Below are 13,967 nucleotides of genomic sequence, written 5' to 3' on the forward strand. Positions count from 1 at the left end.
CGGATCATACGGTGACTTGCAGAGTATCTCTGTAGATGATCATAAATTCTGGCTGATCACTATACATACCAGTGGTGGAGGTGTTTAGAATTCAAGTTTCCCCTCTGCGGTTATAATGGGTCCGAGGTATTTGTAGCTGTTGTACGAGACGTCTAAAAGGAGTCTACATGTTTCCGCCTTTGCGTTTTCCACCATGCACTATGCAGTGTCGCTTTTTGCACCGAAGATCACCATGGACTTCTCAGCATCTCATATCCAGCACGGTAGCCAGTCCGTTGTGATGGGGCTGCCATGCACCCTGTTGGTTGTAGCCCCCCTGACAACACAGTTATCGCTCTGCTGATGCCTGCACCGTTAACTCCCCACATATGCCATGGAGTAGATGCCCATCGCCCAGAGGCTTTGGGACTCCCAGCAATGGCCATCCTGCTAGGTGGCCCTTGCCGAGGCTGGGTGGTGCCAATGGGGAGGGCCCCTGGTTGGAGAGGGTGGTATCAGGACAGATGACACGCCATGAAGCCTAGTACGTCATCTCTTGCTGGTGGTCCGCCGCCAGCAATCTCTAAGCAGGCAAAGTCTAATTTCAATGCTAAGAAATATGATCCCAAACCGTTCCCCTCCCTGGCCACACCACGAGAGGAATTCCAGGCTAAGGATGGCAGTGATACCTACTCGTCCCGATACCTTGTATGTACGAGAGTTGATGAGGAATCTTTCCTGTCCATGAAGCCTCAGTTTGGGGAGGTGTAGGGCTTGTCCAAAATGCGCTCTGGGTCAGTTTTGATAAAAATAGCATCCTCTGCCCAGTCATGGGCATTACTCGCGTGTGACAAGTTGGGGGATGTTTCTGTTACCATCACGCCCCGTAAGAGCTTAAATATGGTCCAGGTTATTATATTCCACCGGGACCTTCTTTTGCAGTCTGAATATTAGCTGGATGCCAATTTAGACCAGCGAGGTTTTCATTTCGTCCTGCGTGTCCACTGGGGTCCAAGGGATAATCAGGTTGCCACTGGTGCCTTCATCTTGGCCCTTAAGGGTGATATATTGCCCGAGAAGGTCAAGGTGACGGTCTACCGCTGTGACTTGAAACCATATATCCCTTCCCCAATGCGGTGCTTTAATTGCTGAAAGTTTGGCCATATCGCTTCCTGCTGTACTTCCAGCATCACATGTCGAGATTGTGGATGTCCATCACATCCCAATACTCCATGTGCCCCGCCTCCCATCTGTGTCAACAGTGGAGAGCATAATTCACCTTGCTCACCAGACTGCAGGATTTTACAGAAAGAGAGAAAAATCATGGGATATAAGACCCTGCACCGACTGACCTATGCTGAGGCCAAGAGGAAATTTGAGTGCCTACATCCTGTGGCTGTGACCACCTCTTACACTGCCACTACGAGAACAGTTGTCGCCCCATCAGTTCCTCGCATTCCTCTTGCCTCTCAGAACCAGAAGACTTCACCTGTCCCCATGATGTTGGGGGGGGGGGGGGGGGGACTTCCCTCTCTGTTGCTCCCACACACCTACTTCTGGAGCAACAATCCCTCCAACCATCAGGGATATCAGTCCCCACTTCTTAGCCAGAGAAGCGTAAGTCTTTTTCGGCTCCTCTCGTTAGAAAGGGGTCCCTTGGGTCACTCCCTTCCCAGGTTTCTGCTCGTGGGAAAGATGACACTTGCCAATGGCTGAAGAGCCCAAATGCAGTTGGTCATAGGGATTCATGCTCATACTCAGTCCCTGAGACTGAATCAGTGAAGTCCTCCCAGCCAAGGAGCAGTGAGAGGAACCCAAAAGAAGGTCCCCAAGACCAAGGTAATTACAGTGGCACCCACACCACCGCTACCTCCAAACTCTGGCATCCACTGAGGACCTAGATTTTGCCAGAACTCCAGACACGATGGATATAGACTGCTCAGGCAAAAAGTCGGCAGCAGGTGACCCTGAGGCGTAAACTGCCTCATTGAATGAATGTACCATGTCTTCCCAGTCTCACAATGACGTTATCCTCGAGTGGAATTGCGGCAGTTTTTTCCACCACCTGGCTGAGCTACAGCAACTGTTAACCTTTACCTCTTTCTACACTGCCCTCCAGGAAACCTGATTCCCAGGAATGCGGACCCCTGCTCTCCGTGGCTATAAGGGGTACTACAGGAACTGTAGCGACTATAATCAAGTGCCAGGTGGAGTTTGCATTTGTGTCCTAATCTCAGTTGATAGTAAGACTGCGCCCCTTCAAACCCCTCTTGAAGCTGTGGCTGTCAGAATAAGGGCGATGCAAGAAGGAACTGTCTGCAATGTTTATCTTCCTCCAGATGGTGCAGTATCCCTGAATGTATTAACTGCACTGATTGATCAACTCCCTACACCTTTCCTATTGGTGGGAGATTTCAATGCTCATAACCCCTTGTGGGATGGCATTGTGCTTACTGGCTGAGGCAGAGATGTCAAAACTTTACTGTCTCAGTTCGATCTCTGCCTCTTAAATACTGGGGCCACCACATATTTCAGTGAGGTTCATGGTAGTTACTCTGCCCTTGATTTATCAGTTTGCAGCCCAGGTCTTCTCCCATATATCAACTGGAGAGCACATGACAACCTGTGTGGTAGTGGCCACTTCCCCATCTTGCTGTCACTGCCCCAGTGTCAGGCCCATGGACCCTGCCCAGATGGTATTTAAACAAGGTGGACTGGGAAACTTTCACCTCTGCTGTCACCATTGAATCTCCCCCACATGGTAACATTGATGTGATAGTTGAGCAGGTGACTACAACAATCGTTTCTGTGGCAGAAAACACAATCCCTCGTTCTTTAGGGTGCCCCCAGCAAAAGGCAGTCCCTTGGTGGTCGCCGGGAGTCGCTGAAGCAATTAAGGAGCATTGGCAAACTCTACAGTGGCATGAGCAGCACCCTTCCCTGGAACACCTCATAGCCTTTAAATGGCTCTGTGCCGGCATTCGCCAACTTACCAAGTGACGGAAGCAGGAGTGTTCGGAGTGGTATGTCCAACTATTGCATTCCATACGCCAACTTCCCAAGTCTGGGCAAAGTTTAAATGTGTTTTCGGGTACCAGACCCCGGCAGGTGTTCCCGGTGTTAACATAAATGGCGTGTTATCTACCGAAGCAAACACGATTGCTGAGTACTTTGCTGAGCACTGTGCTCGAGCCTCTGCATTGGTGAATTATCACCCAGCCTTTCACTCTCAAACGGCGGCTGGAAGGGTAAGTCCTCTCATTCACTACACACCACAGTGAATCCTATAATGCCCCATTTACAGAGTGGGAGCTCCTCAGTGCCCTTGCACATTGCCCCGACACAGCTCCTGGGCCAGATCGGATCCACAGTCAGATGGTTAAACATCTCTCATCTGACTACAAGTGACATCTTCTCGTCATCTTCAGCCGGATCTGGTTCAATGGCATCTTTCGATCGAATGGCTGGACAGCACCATAATTCCGGTGCTCAAACCTGGTAAAAACCTGCTTGATGTGGATAGCTATCAGTCCATCAGCCTCACCAACATTCTTTCTAAGCTGCTGGAACGTATGGTGTGTTGGCGGTTGGGTGGGGTCCTGGAGTCACGTGGCCTACTGGCTCCATGTCAGGGTGGGTTCCGCCAGGGTCGCTCTACCACTGATAATCTGGTGTCCCTTGAGTCTGCCATCCGAACAGCCTTTTCCAGATGCCACCTGGTTGCCATCTTTTTTGACTTACGAAAAGCGTATGACTCGACCTGGTGACATCATATGCTTGCCACATTATACGAGTAGGGTCTCTGAGGCCCTCTCCTGATACTCATCCAAAATTTCCTGTTGCATCGTACTTTCCGTGTCCAAGTTGATGCCTCCCATAGTTCCTCCCATATCCAGGAAAATGGGGTCCCGCAGGGCTCTGTATTGAGTATCTCTCTATTTTTAGTGGCCATTAATGGCATAGCAGCAGCTGTATGGCCACCCGTCTCACCATTTCTGTATGCAGATGACTTCTGCATTTCGTACTGGTGTTGCTGAGTGGCGCCTAGAGAGCCATCCACAAGTCGCAGTCATGGGCTCTAGCCCACGGTTTCCAGTTTGCTGCCACAAGGTTGTGTGTTATGCACTTCTGTCAGCGTTGTACCGTTCATCCAGAACCAGAACTTTACCTTAATGACGATCCATTCACTGTAGTGGAGGCATATCAATTCTTAGGACTGGTTTTCAACGCCCGATTTGACTTGGCTTCCTCAACTTCATCAGCTTAAGTGGAAGTGCTGGCAGCACCTCAATGCCCTCCACTGCCTGAGCACCACAAACGGGTGCAGATCAATCTCCGCTGCTGCATCTCTGCAGAGCCCTTGTTCAATCCCACCTTGACTATGGAAGTCTGGTTTATGGTTCTGTGGCACCCTCTGCATTGCGTTTACTCAACCCAGTGCACCACTGTGGCATTTGCCTAGCGACAGGAGCTTTTAGGATGAGTTTGGTGACCAGTGTCCTTGTGGAGGCTGGAGTCCCTCCATTGCAGGTTAGGCATGCACAACTGCTGGCCAGTTATGTTGCACGCATTCGTAGTTCTGTGCATCTGAATCACCGTCTCCTTTTCCCCATCCACAGTGGTTCATCTCCCGCATCGGCAGCCCAGGTCAGGGCTTCTAATTGCAGTTCGTGTCCGATCCCTTCTTTCCAAACTGGAGTCCTTGCCTTCACCACCTATACTTGAAGTCCATTCATGTACACCTCCATGTTGTACAACTAGGCCACGGCTTTGCCTGGACCTTTCCCATGGCTCTAAGGACTCAGTAAACCCCATGGCTCTCCACTGCCACTCCCTCTTGATTCTTGACATGTACCGAGGCCACAAAGTGGTTTACACCAATGGCTCGATGGCTGATGCTAATGTTGGCTTCGCATATGTCCACGGAGAACATATTGAACAGCATTCCTTGCCTGATGGCTGCAGTGTTTTCACTGTCAAGCTGGTGGCTATATCTCGTGCTCTTGAGCACATCTGTTCATGCCCTGGGGAGTTGTTTCTTCTGTGTACTGACTCCTTGAGCAGCCTACAAGTTACCAACCAGTGTTACCCTTGTCATTCTTTGGTAGCAACCACCCAGAAGCCCATCTATGCCCTGGAATGGTCCAGTCGTTCAGTGGTGTTTGTCTGGACCCAAGGTCATGTCGGAATCGCAGACAACAAACTTGCTGACAGGTTGGCCTAACAGGCTACACAGAAACCACTTATGGAGATTGGCTTCTCTGAAACTGACCTGCATTCAGTATTACACCGTGAGATTTTGCAGCTTTGGGAGACGAAATGGCATAACCTCTGCATGCGATAAAGGAGACTACGAATGTGTGGCAGTCCTCTAAGCGGGCGTCTCGCAGGGACTCTGTGGTTCTCTACCGGCTCCGCATTGGTCACGCTTGAGTGACACATGGCTACCTCGTGCGCCGCGATGACCCACCTGTGTGGGGCCCAGCTGACAATGGTCCATATCTTGGTGTGCTGTCCATCTTTGGCTGCCTTGTGACGGACTCTTCAGTTACCAAACTCATGGCCATTAGTTTTAGTTGACAACACCTCATCAGCTAATTTATGTTTTATATGTGACGGTGGTTTTTATCATTCTATATAAGTTTTAGCACATGTTCTTTGTCCCTTTGTGTTCTGCACTCTAATGCTTTTAGGGTGGATGTTTTAATGTGTCGCAGAGTGGCTGGCTTTTCCTTTTTATTCTCATGGTCAGCCAGCCACGGTCATTTGCTCTCTTGTTTTTACACCTTGTCCCTTTTTTTCTTACTTCTGTCATTTTCTGTTCATGTTTTGTCCAAAGTAATGTTGGTTGTCCTTCTGTCATTCTTCTGGTTCTTCCTTTCTCCTGTTATTGTGCTCTACGTCTCCTTTCTTTTCTTCTTTCCCTTGTGTAATTATTTTACTGGGAACAAGGGACTGATAACCTCGCAGTTTGGTCCTGCCCCCCCCCCCCCCCCCCCCCCACTTCCCCCGACTCCCCTCCCCCCTTTTTAAACCACTCAACCATCCAAATTGTTCAGGTTTTGGTCACCTCACTGTTCAGGCAAAAATGTGTTTTTGTGAAAATATTGATGTTTTGAAATTCTGTGTGGAAGTTTAGCTTACTTATCTTTGCGGAATAGACTAAAATGAGATTTGTTTGAGTGGATTGTCTACTGCATTTCATGATGAAACATTTGTTGCTGTATGTGGAAAAATATGTAAAAGCACTTACAGGTTTCTTAAAGTATCTGAAGTATTTGGAGGTAGTGAATATATTTAGAAACTCTGACCATTGACACAGGAAAGTGTGATAAAGAAATAAAAAGATGACTCATCCTTGGCCGAGCCACATTAGCTAAACTCATGAAGATCTGACAGAACTAAATAATATCCAAAACAACAAAGATGCACCTGGCAGAATCATTTGTGTTCTCTGTGTTCTTGTATGGGTATGAAACCTGGACCGTGAAAACTAGTGACAACAGCTGAATTGATGCCTTTGTAATGTGGTGTTGGCTGAAGATGTTACATGTATCTGAACAGAGAAAAGAACAAATTCTTCCATTATAGAACAACTTATCACCACAAGAAGTTTATCTTTCCATGTTGGTCAAAGAAATCCCCAGCACATATATTAAGAAGAGCTAAAGACTAGTGTGGATGGGTATGGGTAGTCTAAGATCCAATTACTTAAGAAATAAATGAATAAGTGGGGTCACAACTTTCAACAGCAAGTAAACCGGCTGCTGATGATACTGTAGAAACTAACACATGGAAATCAGTTGTTACTAATATGATTCTTAAATCAGGATTTGTAGTCTTTCTTATTAATATGAGTTCAGTATAAAATATTGGTATTGTATTACTGTTCTAAATTTGAAAAATTAATAGCACATTCTGAGCAGATGTATTAGTGTAAAAAATTTTTTTACAGGAGGAGCTGAAAGCTGGGGAAGAAGTAGCTACGTGCCCAAGTTGTTCACTCATTGTGAAAGTGATATATGATCCAGTAAGTGTGTTTCAAATGCTTCTGGTAGTGGAGACAGACTGTTCTTAATTTTGAAATTAATTGTATGGTTTTTTTTCTGAATTACATGACATGACCATAAGGTTTCTTTAAACATAGGAAAATTTCCAAGACGAAGAAGAAGAAGAAAGAGAGACTGAAAGAAAGCCTGTTCCTAAGTTTGTGAACTAAAACTAGAAGATAATGGTTGGACGAGGAAGGGGCCGTGGTTCCCAGCTGTCGGGAGTAGAGCAGTTGGGTTTTGGCGTTGGAGAGTCAATGCCAACTCCTGTGCTGCAGCCACCACCTCTGTACCCACCACTGGAGAATAGACCTGTGCACCTCAGGTAAGGACTTATCTAGCTGGGAATTACTCGAAGTAGCAAAGGAATGCGTTTGTGCCACTCCAAAAAGTGCAGTGCAAGTCTTTTTAAAACTGGGAGTACATATACTTATGTTCACCATCTAACAGGCACTTTTCAGATCATTTTCAAACATGTATGGTGCAGTGACCTCTACACGAGATAGAACTTGAAAAATAGATTCTTCGATGTCTCGCAACGGTGCCAGCTGTTGCCTCTGACCCGAGCTGTTTGCCCGAGCCCAAGCGTGTTCTCATTGTCCCTGTGCCTCAAGATTTCCCGCCCTCGGCAGCTCGTCTGTTGCTTATACTTCAGATTACTGCTTGTGGCCCAATTTCGAATTTTTACTCTTCGGACTGAGCATATTCTGGTTGATGGAGTGTTTGTACTTGGACTTTCCTCTCACCGACCACACTCCCAATGTATGGAAACTTTGTTTTAGTGGTTTAGAAAGTCTGTTGCAGTTTCCTACCATCATCCTGGATTAGATACATGAGTGTACTGACTGATCTGTGACATCTTTGTGATTGGCTGTTATTAAATTGAAAGCTGTTGTCACTAAATTGATTTAATGAAAGGCATAAGAATGGTTTTTCAGTTTATTTGAAAGTGACTTCATGTAAATTTTATTCTGACCTTTCTGTCAGCTACTGAGTTGAAATGCAGTACTTTATCAGGATTTAAATTTGGCTATTATAACTGTCCTTATGAGTCAGAGTCGGACACAAACTGTGCAGATCATTGCTGTGAATCATGCAGCTACAGGAAGCAATATTATAAGTAAGTCAATGACTCAGAATTTAGTTGGAAGTGAAAGTTAAGATTGCAAGTAATGTGAGCTCAAATTAGTACCTATGAACGAAGCCAAAAATCATCTAAAGACAACATACACCGTCAATATTTCCAACTCGATGTACAGATACAGAAAGTGAGATAACTGCCATATTTAAGGACTGGTGTACAGAGGCCTCAATAGCAAGATAAAAACTGCTGATCCAGCCATCAAGAGGAGTATTTATTGCTTCGAATGGTGTTACTGCGTTCCCCTGATGTCATGACTACTGAAATTGGAACTACTATTGCTGCCACACACTACTCAATTTTCTTGTTACTGGAGTGGTGAGATATTAGATCCTTCATCTCCTTTAACCAGGCTGTAGGGACCAGTTCTCCTTATGGTGCTGTGCCTTTGACAGCTGCAGACAGTGCTGCAGTCACTGGGGGCCTCCAAAATCTATTGCCTGCGGCGGTCTCTTTATGGCATGGACTGAGGTCATATTTGTGGGTGAAAATGAGGGCACAATAAGTGTGGCGTCTGGAAGTCAGTTAGGAGAGGTGATGATACTCACTGGGGGGTGACTGGAAGGCACAGCTGACAGTGTTGGTCTTTTGAGATGGCTAGTTGGTTTTCGGTGAGATCGTTTCAGGGACAGAGCTGGTTTTGACATCGTGTGGAGTGCTCTCGTCTGGCCACTATTTTGAACTGTTAATGCCTCCCCACAACTTCAGTAACTGGCACGAAAATAGGGCTTCAAGGTCATCTCGTCATCTTACAGCATTGCCAGTTTTTTAGTGATAATTTCAAACGTTTGTAAAAATTTAAAAATATTTGGCAACTCTATTTTTAGTCTAGAATATGATGGAGTACGTTCCAAAAGAAAATTCTCATTAGCTGCAAGGAAAAAAATGCAAACTAACCTTACAAGAAATTTTGGAGGAAAATAATTTTTTACTTCAACCTGCGGCAGTAACAGAATCACTAATGTAATTGGACTGAAAAATATATATGAACATCCTCAAAGTTTACAGATGCAAAAGCTGAATCTTTTATTTCAGAAATGTAAAAGTATTCTGAGATAAAAAATAATAATATAAGAGGTGTGAAACTGTGCCGACTGCATAGAAAAAAATGTAGTCGCTAATGAATTTTTGTTCTGTAGGGCTGCAAAGAAACTTCCCACAAGAAAGTTGTTAAGAATTATTTTTGGTAACATTTCAGACATCATTATTGTATCGTGTCACGTACAGAGGGAAATTACTTCTGTGATAATCTGTGCGCAGCAGCGCACATGTCGTTGTAGGCCATCGCCGAGAGTTTTGTTCGGAAAGCTCATTGCATCCGTGACTCAAAATGCCAATATACACCATGCAAAAGTAATTCTTATTTTGAAGCCAATATTTTCACTGAACTTAAGCAAAATATTTTTTGAAAGGTTTTGTGAAATCCAAGTTTTATCTAAATTGCTTTAAGCCTGTTATACTCGGCATGCAATACGTGCTTGGTACACAGAAACCTCTTTCTTACTACTGTAGTATTCTCTGCCTTGTGTTACAAATTTCATCCATCATTACAGTTTCTGAACTAAAAACCAAGTGAGCAGAGAAGACAGTGCATTGAAGTGACTGGCCAGAATAATAAATTTTATCATGGACATTACCCTGTATTTCTCTAGCCATTGGATACTGTCCTCTATCATATGAAAGTAATACAATTCTATGTTCTACCTTTTTGTAAAAGTTGTCAAATATCATAGATTTCTGTGCTCTTCTCGGAGAATCAGAATAGGTGCTGGGACTGTTCTAATGTTAGTGCACTGTTTATATATACTGTTGATACAGAAGCACCACAACATTTTGTCATTTTATGAACTGCATTACCCTTACTATGAAACAGCCAGTAAATCATTCTATGAAAAAAAGGAGTTAAATTTCGAATGTACAAGTAAACCGAATGCAGTAAGATTATATCCAAATGTAAAGACATTTGATTCAGGTTTTTGTTAATTAATGCAGACTTGACAATCTTATTTTAATTGACAGTTACTGCCGAGTAAACTAATTGCCACCACTTCTGATAAATTTATCAGACGTCTACTGTAAGGGAAAAACATTCGCAGTATGTCTTCTATAACTAAGATGAATAGACAAACATTTAAATCAAGTCAGCTTTTTACATAGACAGCACTTACCTAAACTGAAGGATCTTCTGGCTCAGTGTCTTCAGATTCACTATCGTTTGTTTCAGCCAGGTGTATCATCACAGATTCCACTATGGTGCCTCTTAAACCCTGGTTCAAGAAATCAGTTTCTTGCAGTGCTTCTGCTTGTTTTACACACCTCTCCCAGTCCTGCTGAGTAACATTGTCAAGAGCTTCGTGTCTTAGCTTCTCGACATCATCAAGTTTTAAAGTAGTATTTCTTTTCGCTACTTCTTGCTTTACTTGGGCCCACACCAATTCAATGTGGGATTACACTGGCAGTGATATGGTGGTAGACTTACCACTTGGTGACCCATTTCATTTGCCACTTGATCTAATTCGTAAGTCTTTTTGGCACCTACGATTTCTTCCTCAGACAGGAGATCAGTCTTCATTTCATTGACTGAAAATGAAACATTCTTTCTCTTTAACCACTCCATAATATCTGCCTTGCACCAATTTGAATGTGGTAGCTTTTCTATCTGAATGGAGTGGTAACTTGTCTTATCCATCATGGTAATTGACCCTTCTTCCAGCGCAGACAACAGCCGAATAAACCAATTCTAAAAAACTTCTCCGTTTCTGAATGGTAATTGGATTGGCAAGAATTTTCACCACCACAAAAAAAAAAAAAAAAATGGCCTCTGGTATGAATCCTGTGGTTAATGAACCAGTGTGGGTGATGATTAATTGGCCACCTCTACCAGTAGGCACTTTCGAACTGCATTTCGTTTGGAGTCGTGCTATATATGCTTATTGGTGTGGTTCTGTGAAACCCAAGTTTCATCCAAATACACTACAGGCCTGGTGCCTTCAGCACGCAAGAAGTGCATTGTATGAAAAAACTTCATTTTTGCTGCTGCAGTGTGTCTGTGTTCCATTAAGAATTTCCACCCCTCATTACACTTCTTGAATCGGAAACCAAGGGAGCGGAGAAGACGAAGAATGGAGGACTCTGAACCTGAGTAATTAATTTTTTCACGGAGGTCAGCCTGTAGTTTTTTAGTCATTGGACATTATCCTCTACATCTACATCTACATCCATACTCCACAAGCCACCTGACGGTGTGTGGCGGAGGGTACCTTGAGTACCTCTATCGGTTCTCCCTTCTATTCCAGTCTCGTATTGTTTGTGGAAAGAAGGATTGTCGGTATGCTTCTATGTGGGTTCTAATCTCTCTGATTTTATCCTCATGGTCCCTTCGTGAGATATACATAGGAGGGAGCAATATACTGCTTGACCCTTCGGTGAAGGTATGTTCTCGAAACTTCAACAAAAGCCCGTACCGCGCTACTGAGCGTCTCTCCTGCAGAGGCTTCCACTGGAGTTTATCTATCATCTCCGTAACGCTTTCGCGATTTCTAAATGATCCTGTTACGAAGCGTGCTGCTCTCTGTTGGATCTTCTCTATCTCTTCTATCAACCCTATCTGGTACAGATCCCACACTGCTGAGCAGTATTCAAGCAGCGGGCGAACAAGCGTACTGTAACCTACTTCCTTTGTTTTCGGATTGCATTTCCTTAGGATTCTTCCATTGAATCTCAGTCTGGTATCTGCTTTACCAACGATCAACTTTATATGATCATTCCATTTTAAATCACTCCTAATGCGTACTCCCAGATAATTTATGGAATTAACTGCTTCCAGTTGCTGACCCACTATATTGTAGCTAAATGATAAGGGATCTATCTTTCTATGTATTCGCAGCACATTACACTTGTCTACATTGAGAGTCAATTGCCATTCCTTGCACCATGTGTCAATTCGTTGCATATCCTCCTGTCACCTTGTTCATTTGACCTGTAGCTTCTGACCGAATAGTCAGCTTGAGATTTTCAAACAGGATGAAAAGAAGTGGTGGACAGCTGTGTTATGTGGTTCCTTTTGCCGAAAGAACGGAAGTTGGCTAATGTGAACTGTAGTATTCCAACTGTGGTCCTCTGTCGTAATATCCAAGTACAGTTCTACGCGTGAGCTCATTGTTAAAATTGTCAAAATAGGTTGATTTCTGTTCACATTCGAATCCCTTTCTTGGAGAATCTGAACACTCGTTCATACCTGAAGATTCTGCCAATGACACAGATTTGCTAATATGGCCTACAGTTGACTTGGAGGCACCAAGTGCTTTAGCAGTAAGTTTATGAATTTGCGCAAAATTTAAGTTATTCCTTGCTTCTTCATTGTAAGTTCAGTAAAAAACTTGAGTACATTTGATATGATAATTTTCAATTGTTTATGAATGTCTTTCCACTCTTTCCACACACCGGAGTAGTACTACAAGTAAGTCGTTGCTCCTGCATTGTTGTTCACCACTGAACACACATCAGAGCACCTTTATAAAGACAGTAAGACACTGAGATCAGACGTGAACACTCGATATAGCGCCTTAACTCAGCTCTCAGCTGCTCTGACCTACCGCACCACTAACGATACCTACATGGCAACAAAGCTGCAGTGGCCATGATCGTGAGGACTCCACTTTCGTGTCAGCCACTCTAGTGGTGATCACCAGAATCTGCCCTTAAGTACTGCTATCTGTTTGATACCAGACTTAAAGAGACAGAACAGTATTACAGACTCACCTGTAAGGACTAGGCTCTCAGAGCCCGATGCGGGAGATAGAGAAGGGTACAATGCCTGTGTCAGTGTGTCATCTCGACCGGACAGACATCACATATGGGAGCGGGTCAACACACTGCCTCGCTACGTGTCACAGCTCCCTCAGATGTCACCTTGTTCATTTGACCTGTAGCTTCTGACCGAATAGTCAGCTTGAGATTTTCAAACAGGATGAAAAGAAGTGGTGGACAGCTGTGTTATGTGGTTCCTTTTGCCGATAGAATGGAAGTTGGCTAATGTGAACTGTAGTATTCCCACTATGGCCCCCTTCCCCCAAGGGGCTTACAACTCTTTTGTGAGTATGTGCTTGGCTACCTGCACAGTCATCATGGTGGATGACCTGCATATGAAGCAGATGAAGCTTTCTCCCACTGGTGGTCACATGGCTCCAGCAGGTCTTCAGAAGGTCTTCAGAAGGAAAGAACTTGGTCAGCGCATAGAGATATGACCCCAAAATGTTTCCTTCTCTGGCTACGCTCTGGGAGAAATGCCAGGCTAAGCGACAGGCAGAGAAATACTCCCCCAGTACCTGCTGTGTACAGGGACAGATGGGGATTCTTTTTTGCTCACAAAGCCTTTATTCTTTGTAGAGAATATAGAGGGTAAATTTGTGGAAGTTGCAGCCATCTCCAAAACGAATAGTGGGTCAATTTTGATTAAAACAGCATTTCCAGCCCAGTCACAGGCGTTGGTTGCTTGTGTGACAAGCTGGGTAACATTTTCGTGACCACAACTCCCCATTAGTCTAAACATGGTTCAAGGTATCATTTTCCATCATGACCTCGTCTTCAAGTCTGAAAATGAGCTACGCATCAATTTGGAGCAATGGAGTGTACTCTTGTCCGTCGTTTCCATAGGGGGCCAAGGACAATTGGATTGCTACTGGTGCCTTCATTTTGGTTTTTGAGGGTAATTCGTCACCTGAAAAGGTCAAGGTGATCGTATACTGGTGTGAAGTGATATTGTACGTTCTGCTGACCCCCTCCCCCTGCTCACCCTC

The 13,967-nt window shown here is 44.6% G+C and overlaps 1 protein-coding gene across 1 annotated transcript in view; it reads left to right on the forward strand.

Moving 5' to 3' along the window:
• Positions 1-6,934: 6,934 nt before the first annotated feature.
• LOC124805322 (DNA-directed RNA polymerase III subunit RPC7-like) overlaps positions 6,935-13,967 on the forward strand; it is a 44,545-nt gene continuing 37,512 nt past the window's right edge. The window contains exons 1-2 of the mRNA XM_047265842.1: positions 6,935-7,009; positions 7,127-7,353. Of these exons, the coding sequence (XP_047121798.1) occupies positions 7,211-7,353 (143 nt within the window). The 5' untranslated portion in view covers positions 6,935-7,009; positions 7,127-7,210. The remainder of the gene's footprint in view (positions 7,010-7,126; positions 7,354-13,967) is intronic.

The sequence above is a fragment of the Schistocerca piceifrons genome, chromosome 7, assembly GCF_021461385.2.
Source record: "Schistocerca piceifrons isolate TAMUIC-IGC-003096 chromosome 7, iqSchPice1.1, whole genome shotgun sequence".
In the NCBI taxonomy this organism is placed as follows: domain Eukaryota; kingdom Metazoa; phylum Arthropoda; class Insecta; order Orthoptera; family Acrididae; genus Schistocerca; species Schistocerca piceifrons.